This window comes from Sander vitreus, chromosome 11 (assembly GCF_031162955.1).
Source record: "Sander vitreus isolate 19-12246 chromosome 11, sanVit1, whole genome shotgun sequence".
In the NCBI taxonomy this organism is placed as follows: domain Eukaryota; kingdom Metazoa; phylum Chordata; class Actinopteri; order Perciformes; family Percidae; genus Sander; species Sander vitreus.
This window is the reverse complement of record NC_135865.1, coordinates 14,633,718-14,649,189: the sequence shown is the minus strand read 5'-3', so window position 1 is coordinate 14,649,189 and position 15,472 is coordinate 14,633,718. Positions and strand designations below refer to the sequence as shown.

The following is a 15,472-nucleotide window of genomic DNA, read 5'->3' as shown; positions in this document are numbered from 1 at the left end:
TTTCAGATGGCCTACAAAGCAATTTACACTATAGCTTAGTGTTGGTTGTCATTTAGAAACCTTAAAGACAAGTACAGTTTATCCCAGGTATCTAAAAAAAAAAAATGTTGTCACATACACAAAAATGATTAGGTCAGCACTTCTGCCAAGGGTAAGTGCTGTGCCCTCTAAATAATGTTTTCTTAGAGTACTGTGGAGTAACATCCATCAGTTAAAGAATAAAACAGTAAATGAGCAAACTGAGTCACAACAGAAGGAGCCAACAAACATGAAATAATGAAATATGATATAATGGTGTTTTACCTTTACGAAGGTTGGCTAGTGGCTCAAGGACCCCCCTCCGGAAAGCGGCCATGGGGTCCTGGACACAGGAGCGCAGACTCAGCATGCTCTGGAGGTGGGGCTCTTTCAGCAACAGCTCCCGGTACGCACTGAGTTGGTGTGCTCTGCACAGCAGGGCAGCGATACTATGAACAAACTCTGGTACCAGGCAAGTGTACGTGTTATCCGCCTGGCAGTAGTGATATGCCACCACCTGGAGCACAAAGAGAAGGGGGAAAAAAACGATAAAGCCAGGGTCATTTTAGACTTAGTGAGTATTAAAAACCTGTTAAAGTAATAAATGAAGACCGTAAATTAGTTTTGGTTTTAGCAATGAAAATATGCAAAGCTGAGAACATTTAATAACCTCACTGCATTTGCAAAAGCCAACTGCCTTGTTGACTAAAAAACAAATTCTGTGTACAGTCTTGAGTCTGATGCCTTCTTATATTCATAGCCTCCATACATCCATATATTCCTTCAACCAAGTTGAGAACATGACTTTAGAATGGATGATGAAGTAACTGGGCAAAGGCTGACCACCTCAGATAAACTCTACTATAAAAAGGAGCCAGTGGATCCCAGGTGGAGCTCTAAAAGAAGGATCTTCTAAGCCGGAACAGGTTGCTGCAGTGTTTAAAGGAGGTCTGATTTCGAAGGAAAAGGAGGGACAGGGAGGGGAAAGAAGGAAAGAGAGATGCCCTGGGGATGTATGACTCTGTTCTAATTACAGTGCAACCTGGAGGAGCTGACACACTTCTGAGATCAGCAGGAGGAGCAGGTGACCATTTCCTCTGCTTCCTAATGCTCCATCAACAGCAGTGACCAGCTTCTGGAAAAATCACTGACTAAAGCTTACTTTCTTCTAAGCCATACAACAGTGACATCTGAAAGGAAATATAAACCACATGAACTATGAGCACTCTGACTGGAAGATGTTGACAGTGATTTAGAGGTCTGAAACAAGACTAGTTAGGAGCAATGATACCATAAACTTTCTACACCAATCCAGAGCGTCATGATGGCGGTGCTCAAAGAAGGGAATGTGATTCAAACAAGTAATTATGATTTAACTGGGGCTGGAGCTTTGTCTATGGCACATGTCACCCCTATCCATCACTATAATATCAACTAGTTGTCTCCAGATGTGTGCTCTTTACAAAAGTGGCAAAATAATGTGTTCCTCTGCAAAGCTAATGTGGAAGTATTTAGCAGGATCTAAACGCACAAACAAAGGAAGAAAATGATCACAGGTTTTTAGAGCTAAAGAATACATCATCCTAGGACTGCCTGCTATTAAATTCCATGGGAATAAATTGTCTCTACATATCATAAAAAGAAACATAAACGTGAGAGAACAGGAACTAAATTAAACTTTAAAAAACAAAAATGTATTTTGTTGCAAACAGGGCTGTGACATGGTGGTTTACTTTTCCAGAGAAAACAGAGACTGCAGAACAATTTTCTCTTGGGGCATGCAGTAAATTAATATACAGTACATACAGCAAAGTAAAGTTACATGCTGTTTGTATAAATACAATAACTTTAGATATGAGCCTGACAAATAGGCTGCAGTGATAGTTTGTGTACAATTAATGTAGACTACTGCCTCATCAATGAGCAATAAAAAGCAACAAATCAACATTCTGCAGTGCACCTGCAGTACTTCATGTACTGGCACAACATTAAATTCACTGTTAAGAAACAATGCTTAAGAACGTGCCTCTGTCATAAGGGTAATACATAAAACTTGCGATAAACCATAAAATATCATGGCCTCAGTGCCCCTGTTATGAGACCACTTTCAAATCAATGATTAAAAAGAACTGACAGAAGCTGCTCAGTGTTGCATCAGTATTCACACATCACAGGAACAGAGCCCCTGGGAGAGCGCCTGTTGGAAACACTTTACACAATAACTGGCTGAAGGGATATTGCTTGGGTTTTGTTTTCGTTTGGGTTTAGATGAGCCTCAGTGGTATAAGGTCAGCTGTCAGGTGCATGAACTTTAGCGTTCCCAGAGGCATTGGCAAACTGTACAGTAGTTATCTCATGCCCCATTTCACTACTAAGGAGGCATCATAACAGGGCAAGAGTGTTACAGGGACCCCAGGATGCAAATGTTAGTAAATGATTCTGAGAGTTACAGTCAACTGTGAACTGAATGTGCAGGTATTGCATGGTAAGCAGCAGTTGTGCCGTTTTATAAACCGCACATGTGGATAGAGTGTAGTCAGTAGTCCCCAAAGGTGCAGGAGAGAAGACCAGTGGAGAAGTTACTGCCACTGAAATTATTTCGGGATGCTGAATACAAAAAATTTAAGATTTGATGATTAGAAACTGATTGACAAAATCATACCACTATGACAGTTTTAACAGCAGAATCCCAAGATGTGGAGCTAACAATTATTAAACCAAAAGACAGCCATAGAGAACATTTCAGACAGGTACCGTGAGGACTTGTCTGCCTATTGAAAATGTTTTATCATAATCAGAGAAACCATTGCAGAGATATGGTCCAACTGTGTCTTTGCTGCCAACTGTGTCACAGACAAGTGGTCTACAATAATGATGGCAGTGTTGCTGACTAAAATCCAGAAATGCTTAAACTGTTCACTTGCTACTATAACAAAATGAAAAGTATGTTTTATATTACCTGCGAGTAATACTGAATCTCTGATTAAAGTGATTTGTATCTAACTCAGGTCAGTGGTTAAAAGTATGTAACTGTTCTTAGATGGCTAAAGAAATTCCAAGTATGCAGACTTTCACATAGAGTGGGAGGGTGGGGACTAATACTAATTAGTAGATGTCCATTTGCAGCTTGGTCTCCTAATAACTCCTTACATAATGTTAACAATAAAACCATTTGTAGATTGTATTTAGGGTGCACTGATGGCCTGAGGGCTAAAAGAGCACTCCACTGATTTAACATTTCAATCCTAACGATAAAAGACATTTAAAAAAAAAAGGGATCAAAATTGATGAAGCAGAACCAGACTTTGTTATTTAGGACACAACTTCTGACTATACTGTTGTTGTGTGTTCCCATGGCCACACAGAGAGACCCTGTGGTAATTCTCCTCCTACAAAATGCAAAAGCCTTCCATCTGAGAGCTAAAACGGCACACTAAAGACCTGAGCCAAAGTTTTCTATCTTCCCACTACCTCACAGTCACACTGCAGTAGTGAGATGCTACAGGCATTAATATTGAACTTGCTTTTCATGGCCAAGTCTTTAACTAAGCTCACTGCTTCTCAAATCAAACAAGCCTGGGATATTAAAGGTCTCTGAGAGACCAACAGTGGCACTGTCTGTCATAATCTCAGCGGACTGCTAAGACCATCCATATACTGTATATAAAGGCTGAATATCAAACAACCATAAATCATATGCAAACACGTATAAACATAAATCAACTGAGCTGACACCATATCAGATTTCTGCAGTGCATCTCATACATACTAAAAGCAAATCTGCACACCATGAACATCTTTGTAATAAGGGATCATATCACTGGCAAGAACAGGGAACTGCAAGAAGGGAAGAGATATAATGTCCAAAACCGTGGACGCAATTTATCAATTAATATATATTAATATATAAGAGAAAACAGATACCTGTGCATTTGTTCTAATTTTTTATGAAGCTGACTGACAAATAGTCTGTTTTTGGGATGAATCATCATGGTTAGGGTTAGTGAAACTTACTTATAAGTGAATGTTTTTTTCATTGACACTGTAATTTCTCCTGAAAGCCTAAGTGCAGTATTGGCTAAAGTTGTACCTTTGCAGCCAAGCGTTTGACAGCCTCCTCCCTACGTCGCTGCATCTCGGGGGTCCCCGGGCAGCTGTTGGTCCTCAGTGTGTTGGTTGCACTGGCAGGTGGAGTGGGCTGTGGTGGCTGGCTGAGAGGAAGTTCTGTGCTTGGTCCCCCACCACCTGGAAGACACAGACACACACTTTGTCACATACATTTAAATTAAATATAAACTTATGTGTTTACAGATGAGTATGACATTTAAATAAAAGTATTATTTTGTATTTAATGCATTAGCAAAATTGGGTTTTATGTTGTCAAGGCATATATTTGAAATCGGTAGTTAAGTAGTAGTAGTAGTAGTTAGGTGTAGAGTTTATATTGTCAATGGATATATTCACTTCATACCCTGCAGGCTTATATTAAAATGAAAATAACATAAAATAAAAACTTGCAGGTAATTTAGTGCTCACATCGAAAGGCAAATACTGAAATTGCTTACTTTTTGGGGAGGCACTGGGACTGTTGGAGGCGATCTGGCGCATTCGGCCTCCGTGACAGCTCAGTGCTACTAGCCGGGAGATAATGGCTGTCTTCCCATAACCAACGCTGCCCACCACTACAACGCCGTGGTTCTCTGTGGACTCAATGGCCTTCAGGACATCTTCCAGCTCCTGAAAGAGCCAATCTCGGCCCACGAACACAGAGTCTGTAGTGATGCTGGGCACCTCAAACAGCAAGGGCTTGAGCATGATGTCCACGGGTTTGTAGGGAGCAAAACGAGCTGAGAAAAAGTGATAGGAAAAAACACACACATTAGACTTACTTGTGTGATTAATTGTATGATTATTTTTCTCAGTGTCAGAGAGACTTCTTTTTAGACAAAGGCATGAAAAATGTTTCAGTTTGATATTGGAATTAATCCCACTTTCTGTCAGTAATACTACAGTGTATTCATGTTAACACATCACCCATTCATCTGTAAGCTCTTCTGCAGCCTCAGATAATACTGGCAACTTCAAACTGATGCTGCATTCTGGTTCAGTTTTTAATTAATCCCAAAATAAATTCATCTTCTATCCTTTACAGACAAACCTGCGTACATCGCCATATTATATATATATACATACATACATACACACCAACTGTATATCAGTTTTTAAGGAATCATCTCAATAGTTTTGTTCTTCCAGACATGCCACGTTCATCAAAAACCTACGTTGTAGTCTTGAAACTGTGTCTTTTGTTCATTGTCTGCTTTAGCTTGGATAAATGGTAATTTAAGTGGAATCTTAATGTAGGTGGACTTGATAGAGGACTCTATCTGGTCCACTTCAGCACTAATTAGATCTCAGAACACTCGTTCACTGAGGAACTCTATTAAAGCTCTGATCCTCTACTAATACTAGTATCACGACTACCAATCTGACTGTTGATGCTGCTTTTACTTTTTTATTTTTTTATTTTACTATTGCTTATACTATTTTATAGACCATAACATGAAGTGGCATACGACTGTCTGCGGTCCTTGGCAATAACGAAAAACTAAATACTGGTATACTGTATAGAACAAATACTGTATAATATAAGTCTGAACTGACATGGACTGTTTCTCAGTACTGATGTTTCTTCAGGGATATACAAATTAATCCACTGACATGATGCTTCTGTGTTAATGTCATGTTTAAGGAGGTGTAGAAAAGGAAGAGGACATTTTCAAAATGGAGTTAAACAGTTTGAGTATCTAATGATGTTATCTTAAATTATTTATTTTCTCATAAAATATTCACTCTGTGGGATTTCTCTTAGTGAAACTGAGTTTTCAAAACATATAACTAAGATAAAAGCTGGTGAAACACGGCCATGATTTTATCTGTAGAGCTAAAGCAGGAAACATGCTTTTTGATAGTATAGCATTAATATAAATCAGTGCAATAGTGTTTACGTTGCATACTTTAAGTATTAGGATAGTTTTGTGGCTCTGCACTTAAACGCACTGGATTTGAAATTAAACGACAACTATGAGGTTTAAGTGGTGACTTTTATCTTTAATTTGGGTGTGAGGGTGTTTACATCTACCTCAGATTAACTGTGCATGAATTGTAGCACTTTTTATACATACAGTACCTCTTAACAGCATAAAAACCTAAAATTCCTACACTCTTTCCAACACTACCTTATATGGATATGAACACACCATTAAACCTGAAACCTGAAACGGAGCACTTTATCCTCACAGGCACTGGGACTGTTTCATTTGACTGGAGTAGAGCCAAAACGATGAAAACACTAACTTTGGCACTACAACTGACAAAAGTGAAACATAAATGTATAAATTGTCACTATCACAAAATAAGGAAATTGGCTAGTAAATTCATTAGCTTGCCTCATGTGTATCTACAGCAATAATGAATAGCGCAGTCACCTTTAGAGTCCTGAGGTGGCCTTCCTCCTGTATTATGCCATGGTAGGCGAATAGATGTCCGCAGGGGGGTGTTCCGCTGTTCATCAAGAAAGCTCAGGTCTTCCAGCTTTGTGGAACTGGTCGCTGTAGACAGAGACAGAAATAAAGAGAAAGTGAAGCAGACACCCTGGTGCATCTTGAGTGCATTTGTCACACTGACTATGAAGACTAAGACGCGCACAAGAGAAAAATGTTGTGGCACATTTGGCATTTCTCAAAGAAGATGAGGGAAGAAGAGGCGAGCCAGTGCGCTCTGACATTTGCAGTTTCCTTGAGGCCATGTGTGCAGGTACCAGTATACTGTACTGTAGCAGCAAGAATAACAGTATCCCTAAGTCAAGACAGCAATGCTCCCTTTGTCTTTGATTTGAGCTGACAGCTACATACAATATTATAGCAGTGAGAGGTCGGTCTCCACAAACACCCCCGCTGGTGCGTACAAAGAGAGCAGATTACCTTCACTTTTCTTAAAAATAGAGAGAATAATAGATTGTATAGAATAACGTGATGCATTAGAGAACACTATCCAAATTACTGTTAATGTTATACTCATTTTGGAGAAAATAAATTATAATACAGGTTAATCATTTAACACCTTAAAATATAATAGATCCAGAATAAAATTTGGATGTTTAAAGTCACACTCTATCCACATTTTGTTGTTTTTAGCAGGAGTCTCGAAGCAGGAAAGGTTTTCAAATGCCAAGAGAAGAAGGTCCTTCGCTGAAACTAAACTCAGCAGATTAACTACTTGATAAGCCAGTGATAACAAAGCAATTGAACTTCCTGTTATGAAACATAAACAGGTCAGTAAACATAATAAAGATGTGCAGTGCATCAAGGTCTCTCTTCCAATTGCTGTTCACTGTTCAACAATAATATCACCATGGTGATCCGTGCTCTCTTGGTCCTCTTGAAGAGCAGAATCAAAGCCTCTGCTTTCTACTTTATCAGCCTCAGCTGGGAGAGACTGTCACAAACACTCAAATTCTCTTTTCACTCCCTCTCTCTCTCACTTAGTCGCTAACTTACTCCCTGGAATGTCCCACTAATTAAAACCGTCTGCTGACGGCAGAGTAACTGAGGAAGCTGTCATGAATACAACTTTGACTGGAATAAAAGACGACCCTCTTGGTTACTTTTTTTTGCAGGGGATGGTTGTTATGATATCAGTCAAATGTCTTTAGAGAAGTGGGCATGGTTAGCTGGTTGACATGGTGTCACATGAGGGGGTGTGGTGTTGTTGATTAGATTTAACCCAGCCGTTGCAGGTGTGTGAGGAACCTCATAAGTCCTTTGGCTCCTCCCACCTCGCCGGCTGCCTCCTGACGTCATTATGGAGAGAAAAGGGCACAAGCCCTGAGCTATCCCTCCAGGCTCATGAGATGTGTGAGATGAGATTCATTCAGCAGGTTGATTCAGAAAGGAGCAGCACGCGGCAGGCTGACTGATGTAAACCACATGCTTCCACACGGCGAACACTATTGAAGACAAAGCCTCTGAAAGATTATGCGGCGGTCGCTCAAGACGGCGTGGTCACCAAAGCAAGCAGGCCCGGCTCTCGAATTGAAAAAGTGGCTGGGTGAGTCAGTTTAACACAGCACAACCAACAAGGTAGGAAAGTATACACTCATCCAGGCAAGCATAGGTCTCATTCTCACGTTAAATGCAACACGCAGGGAGAGGAGACCAATACCATTAATGTTAAGAGCTAGGTAAGCCTTCAGTAGCTGTTTTCCATTGTTTTACGGGCATAGGTTAGCTTAGCCTGGAAACAATGGTGCTTTCACAATTAACTATAATGGACAAAGTTAAACTTCGAATTAAAAGTAAAGAAATCGGGCGCCTGGGTAGCTCACCTGGTAGAGCAGGCGCCCATAGAGGTTTACTCCTCAACGCAGCAGCCGCAGGTTCAACTCTGCCCTGCAGCCCTTTTCTGCATGCCATTTCCCCTCTCCCTCCCCTTTCATGTCTTCAGCTGTCCTATATAAATAAAGGACTAAAATGCCCAAAATAATTTCTAAAGAAATCAAGAAAGGCAAACACACAGTCTGAAGTCAGTGATTGCAGAGCAATACAGCACTAATACTTGTGATTCTAAAACTAAACTGAACAGCAGAGCCAGGAAGGGGACAGTGGTAATTCTGAAAGCCCTGGGCAGTATACTTGGGCAGGCATACAGACCAGTAGGCAGGGTGCAGACCCTCACCTAAATCGCTAAAGAGTGCTCCGAGTGGATGAGCTCACTGAGGGCACAAAAGTGATTAATCTGCCCCAGTGCTCCTATGCAGGCACACTGGCAGCATTAAGCTGCTGAGCAGAGGGCTTGCCGCCCCCTCTATAGCACTCAGCTAGTCACAGCATCTGCAGCATTAGGCACTTGCTAAATAAATGTAACTTTTTCCAGAAGAGTGTCACGCTCCCTACATGCATACACCTCTGTCCATGCACGTAAAGAAGAGGTAGAAAAAGCACTGGAATTACAAATAACTACATGAAAGAATATGGCACTGCAGGGCAGCAAGGGAGATGTGTTAACAGAGGAGGAGAGAGAGGAGATGGACAGAAAATCAACTCTATGCAGCAAAAACACGAGGACCAGTCTTTCTCAGTCTTTCAAACAAGTCTCTCTTTTTTTCCCCCTCATCTGATTTCTTTAAGATTTCTGAAGTGGAAAACGTAAAGGCCACACTGAATCTCAATCTGCACCAGGTATATACTGTATTTTTGCCCATTGGTCCAATAAACTAAGACTGAAGGTAATACTCAGTTTAAGTAGTTTAAACACACACACACACTCCCTTCATTCCTGTCTGTGATAATGCATCCTGCACAAAAACCATTTTTCCTTTTCAAGGCCAACAATTCCAACAGAAAGCCTTCATATCCCTCAAATCCTGCTCTTTTTCTACCCTCAGTCTCCAGATTCTTTCCTATTCTTGCACATCTTTACTCATTGATAAAACATACATATGATACCTTGAAGCCTGTGCTTGCAGTGACTTTGAAGCTGTACAAATATGTCAGACTGTATTCTGATGAAGACTCTTTTTTCCTGAGGCAGGTCTGCCCTTTGAAACCTTCAGTTTTGTGTTTCCCATGACAGAACAGAGAAGAGAGCTGAGCTCCTATGCTCCAACAACTGCCCCCCTTCTCACCCTGACTTGACTCCACTTTCCTCTTTACCAATGGATAAAATCAGTATTCCCATCACCATAACCATCTTTTTGCTTTTTCAAGTTGCAGGAGTTCATTGTGTGTCATTGTATGAATAAGAGTGAAAGTTTTTAGAGTAAGGCTGAAAGTTCTGCAAATTCTCTCTAAAATGCAAGGCAAAGACATCTGATTCCCTGTAATAAGAGTGGAGGCGACAGGGATGAATTATTACTGTGATAATTATCTCAGCATAATCGTGATATCAATTTGTTATAATATTCATACAAAATTACAGGTAACAGGTATTAATTTTGATTGATTTGATTGCATTTTGATATAAGAAATGTATTATGATATAGAGAGGCAAACAGTTAACAAAAAAAACCAAAAACTTAATTATCACCCACCCATCCCTATTAATGATAACTGTGTTTCAGGATGCAGTGGTGAATTGTCTACTGAATACTTTTACATCACCTCTAGCTCCAGTCCTTCTCTGACCTGTTAGGTCAGAATTGCTTGACTACGGGCAAAGTGGAATTTTAAGTGGCCTGTACGCAAATTTGGCTTGTTATCATGGACACTTTCCAATTTAAGAGAAAAAATAATATTTAAAAGGTGTGCTTTGATTATGAAAGTGTTTTTCCACTGAAACATGTACAGGAGACTTTCTTTATTGCCCTGAGAAATGCTAAGCAATACTGACATGGTGGTGTTTAGAAGGTATAATGTTTACTAAGTTCATCCTCTTAGATTAGCATGTTAGCATGCTAACATTTTCTAATTAGCACTAACACCAAAGTGTAGCTGAGGTTATAGGAATGGAAATATCTTCTATCAAAGTATTTGGTCATAAACCAAACTACTGGACAAATTGAAATTGTGATCTAATCTCGGCGTTACAATAAAAGTTAACAGACAACCATTACAATTCATCCTGAGGGAAACATGTTTTGAATTTCTGTACAAACTTTCATGGCATTCCATCGAACAGTTATTAAGATCAGTTTTGACCAAAGTGGTGTACCAGCCAACAGACCTGAAGACAGATGAATAGTCAGGCAGCCAGTGTGGCTAAAACCATATATTTATAAAAATAATTATAAACTGCATTGTACAAATTTAAAAGCAGAATAGAGAGAGTTGCTCTAAAATCGATTTTCTACACAGGAATAGCATGTTCAACTTGAAACACAAGCCAATCCATACCTCACTGAAAAAGCTCTATGCCAAGAGCTATAGCCAGGAAGAAAAGATACCTTGGACATTAAGATATCCCTGCTGTCTGAACAGTTAAACAGTTCTTGAACAGCTATTACATTATTCTCAATAGTGAGGTGCTGTCAATCAAACATAGCCAGATGGCTCTGTGGTGGCATAGAACAGTTAGCTAACACATTGTCCCTTTGAGATTAGGCATTTGGCAACTTCTGATCTGTCAATGGAGTGCCAGTGAGCAACATTTTAAATGGCTTTTCAAAACTGAAGCAGATTGATCTCTGCAACGGTTTCTATTTTGCTCCTGCTGTGACATAGAGGCACCAACAATTCTCTGAAAGTGGACATTTTAAAAGCTGTCACTGTGACCTTTTTAGAAAGCTGGAAGATATGAATGGGTTATCTGAACAGATCAATGTTTACACAAAGCTAGAGGCGGATGAGAATTCCATGGTTACCTGAAGACATCAAAAAACAGGATGACGCGGTCCAAAAGTTACAGGACAATATTGTCTCGAAAACTACCAGAGAAGACATGAGCTTACAGCATAGCAGATAAAACAGTTACGTCATGCCTTCCTGCTCCAGTACCACAGAGAGACTACAACATATTGAATTTAAAAAGCCATAACCTTCATGTTGCAGTACTGACAGACATGATTTTTTAATTTGAGAAAATTACTGTTGGACCTTTGAAAACATCATTGATTCACAGATTGTGTTCACATTGACCAGGTGGCGATGACTTCACTCATTCTAATAAAACACAGATGTGAGCTGTACTCAAACCTTACCATGTCACTGTTCACCAAGGTTTTGATAGAGGAACACCATATCCTTGAAGTTGCTTGTCAATAGTCCATGGCTTAGGTCAAGACACAGTCTAACGAAGGATCTTGGCTCCATTATCACAGAGCATGAGCCAGAAAAGCAAAGGACTTTGGAGTAGAAACACTGTACTGTACCTCAACATGGCTAAAACCACCAAGCTCTGTCGAAAAGCAAAACACCACAGATGCACTGTAGCATTCCTGACCCACAGTGACCCTAACTCAATCTCTGAGTCTGAGCAACCTGACCACAAGCAGCTCAAGCTAAGATTTAAAAACTAAATTCCAGTGGCCACAACTCAAGTTCCCTTTGATTCTGTATTCATTTTTAAAAAAGCTTAACACAAATGACATAACAAATAGAATTCGTATTACCTAAGTATAATGTAGAGTAAGAGTGCGAGACACAAAGTAAAATATTGTCAACCATAAAGATATTCAGTCTTTACAGTACCTCTGTTTAAACATACTCTCTTCTCTATTACAGTTACAGTTATTCTGTTGCAAATGTTTCACTTAGTCTGACTTGAATTATTGCACATTTATTTGATGGTACAATGGATGGATTTTGAATGGTAGTTATTGAATTGAAAAATATAAAACTGCACCATAATGAAAAGAAATAAGAATTGGTCTTGAATCAGATATTAATTAATGAATTAGATAGTGTATCAAACTGAATGATTGTCAAGAAAGTTTATTGAGAGCTGTCTCAGTAGGCTTTTAATACTGGACTGTAGAAAGAGGACTGCATTATCAAGGGAGGTTAAATGCTTAGAGATTATTTGCTGCGAGAAAACCTTTATTCCACCTCCCATATAGGTTTCCTAACAACACAAAGAAGCCCAGGAAAAATAGCCAACCACATTTCTTAGGCCATCTATGTATCCCACATAGCCTTTACATGTGGCCATCTATTAGTTTTGAAACAGGGCACATTATTACATTAAATGGATGATAAATGTCTGTGTGGCCGTTGGCAGCTTTTTAATGCTGCCTTACAAGAAGAGTGGCCAAGATATAGTAGTTCCTTAGAATACCAACTAATGATGCAATTACAAACTGCTCCTAAAGAGGCATTTGAATTCAGCTCTTTCGGCGGTGACAGGTGGTGCGAGCCAACATTTGTGCAACTTGCCACAGCACATGCAGGCTCCTCACAGTGCTGCTTGAGTTCCCACAGCAGCCCAGGGACAAGCTTGCCACAGTATGAGAGTGTGTGTGTTCACCAAGGCAGTGCAAATGACACTTCTCGCAATACGCAGACATTCCTTCTACATGCATAGTTAACATTCTAGAGGCACAGCTATACACCCGTTGACTGGCATGAGACAGATGGACAAAATCCACTTTGCCTCAAAGAAAATTTGGTCTTTGTGCTGCAACTCTCAGCAACTGCATGTGTTTCTGTCTGTTGTAGTTGTCTGGATATTCCAATGCTTAGTCAATCAATACAAGAACAGCACAGTGTTTCATTTAGATGGGTGAAATAATACTGCAAGTACATTCTATATTTTGCTGTATTCTAGGAGCCTCCTGGGCGTGGGTTGCCAAATCATGTAACAACAAAGCAGTAAGGTTTCATTATTGTCTACCTTCTGTAGAAAATTGCTCTCTAGGAAAACTGTTGACCACAAGGTGTGGTAAATATTATATACACTTTATATCCATCCATCCATCCATCCTTACCACATAACAGGGTCAAGGCATCAACCCGGCAAAAAAAGGTTCTTCATAGCCAACAAACTACAGTTCTTCCTGGGGGTCCTGATGTATTCCCAGACCAGGTAGGATATGTAATCCCTCTAGCAATTCCACTTCAGGGTCTTCACATAGTTGAAAATCTTGTGGACCCCTTCAGAGACGGCTGAACAACCTTAACTGGATATTTTTAGCTTCAAGGAACAGCTACTAAGAGTTCCTTTCAGATGTCCAAGCTCCTCACACTGTGCCTAAAGCCCCTGACACACCAACCTGATAATCGGCCGTCAGACAGTCTGGCGAGGTCGGTGACTCAAGTCTGTTCGGTGTGTTCCGTGCCGTCGTCCGTCGGAGGGGCCGCTGGCCTTCATTTCGGCCGACCTGACTTGGGTCGGAGGGCAGGCAGTCGGACTCACTCCACCAATCTGATTGGTGGAGTGCTAACCCGGAAATAACGAGCGGGCAAATCTTTTATACTGACCTTTGTCAATCTGAAATGAAGACAGATTCAGCAACTGCATGGCCTATTTCTCGCTTAAAATGTTTTCAGAAACACGTTTTAGTGAACTATTTTCGTAAAATAAGAGATCGTATTTTGAACAAGCCCCCATTACTACCGGCTGGAGAAGCCAGACCCACGTGACGCGTTTGCCATTTCCGGTTTTCATTTTTTGTATTACGCCTCGAGCACGCGGAGAACGTACGCTCAAGACGGAGTCGCTTCGGTGTGTTCCGAGGCACGTTTTGGACCTCGGGGAGCAGACTGATCAGTCCTACTGCCTTTTCTGCCGACGGTCAGCCGTCGGGTTGGTGTGTCAGGGGCTTAAGGGTGCACCCAGAAATCCTGGTTGTTTGTATCCAAGATCTCACTTTTTCGGTTGTTACTATGCTAATGACCATAGGTGTCGCCTGGAATGTAGATCAACTGTAAAAGAGAGAGCCCTGCCTTCATACCTAGTTCTGAGATACTTGACCTCATTTGGAGCAGAAGTCGCTCCCAACCCAAAGGGGGCAATCCACGTTTTTCAAGCAGTGCTTTGGTCTTAGACATCGAGGACTCTCATCCCAAGAGTATGTAATAAAAGTTTACTGAATGAAAATCTGAGTATGGAATAAAATAAAAATACAGTTTTCAACCCCCAGCTTCTTTTATGGAGTGGAGGGGATCATTTATCTACTCTTATCTGATGTTTTGCATGCTCCTTGTCCTAACTTAATGTCTATCAATGAGGTAAAGTATAGAAAGTCACAGCAGACATATTTTTATCCAATGTGCTGGCCTACAGAACCAGACAATGGGAAGAAAAAAAAGTCACAGAGGTTATGGTACAAGGAGTGAATGGACCATTTTCTTTGTTTTGTACAATGGTATCTCATCCATTTAGCTCCTTCCTGCTTCAGTATTTGCTCCTTTAGAATCATTATTTTTTATTTAATACAATTTTTATGAGCACCAACTGAAAAGAAGCAGTATCCCTTGCACACCGTGACAACAACATAGATTGGTTTGGGCCATAAATTAAGATGTCTCACCATGTCCATGGTGTCCTCTCTCAAGGCTTTGCCACACAGTGTAAAATCTGAGGTGTGAATTCTGCAGGACCCTAGATGTCAACACAGCATAACTATGACATCAGCCAATGAACTCTTAGAGCACAAAGGGAGACGAGCACACTGCCGCTCACACGCAAACAAACACACAAAAACAGTAAAATACTTCCTGGTCTGTTAGCTTTATAAGCCAGTGTGTGTCTGTGTCGTTAAGGGTAATGTCAGCGGCAAAATAATGACGAGATGTAAAAGGGTATGGGCTCGTGAAACAATAGAATTGCCACTGAACAGCACAACACCATGAACCACTTTACAATGTGGGCACAGATTAAACGTTGGGCTGTAAAAACAGTTATCAAAGTGTTATGCAAAAGCAGTGTACCTTCACATTACTTTGCGTTACATTTATTTGGCACATGTTTCGCCCAAGATGATTCAAAAGAAGTGCATTCAAACTAAATACGGGTCTGA

At 40.4% G+C, this 15,472-nt stretch overlaps 1 protein-coding gene across 10 annotated transcripts in view; it reads right to left on the bottom strand.

Annotated features, from left to right (window-relative positions):
* Nucleotides 1-15,472, bottom strand: part of tanc1b (tetratricopeptide repeat, ankyrin repeat and coiled-coil containing 1b) — a 103,515-nt gene that overhangs the window by 26,009 nt on the left and 62,034 nt on the right. For all 10 annotated transcript variants that reach the window (XR_013502665.1, XM_078261787.1, XM_078261786.1 and 7 more), the window contains 4 exons: nt 6,507-6,629; nt 4,584-4,865; nt 4,109-4,263; nt 304-535 (listed from right to left, as the gene is read on the bottom strand). Coding sequence is in view for 9 of the 10 variants with exons in the window: in XM_078261787.1 (XP_078117913.1) it covers nt 304-535; nt 4,109-4,263; nt 4,584-4,865; nt 6,507-6,629 (792 nt within the window). In the remaining variant the exon portion in view is untranslated. The remainder of the gene's footprint in view (nt 1-303; nt 536-4,108; nt 4,264-4,583; nt 4,866-6,506; nt 6,630-15,472) is intronic.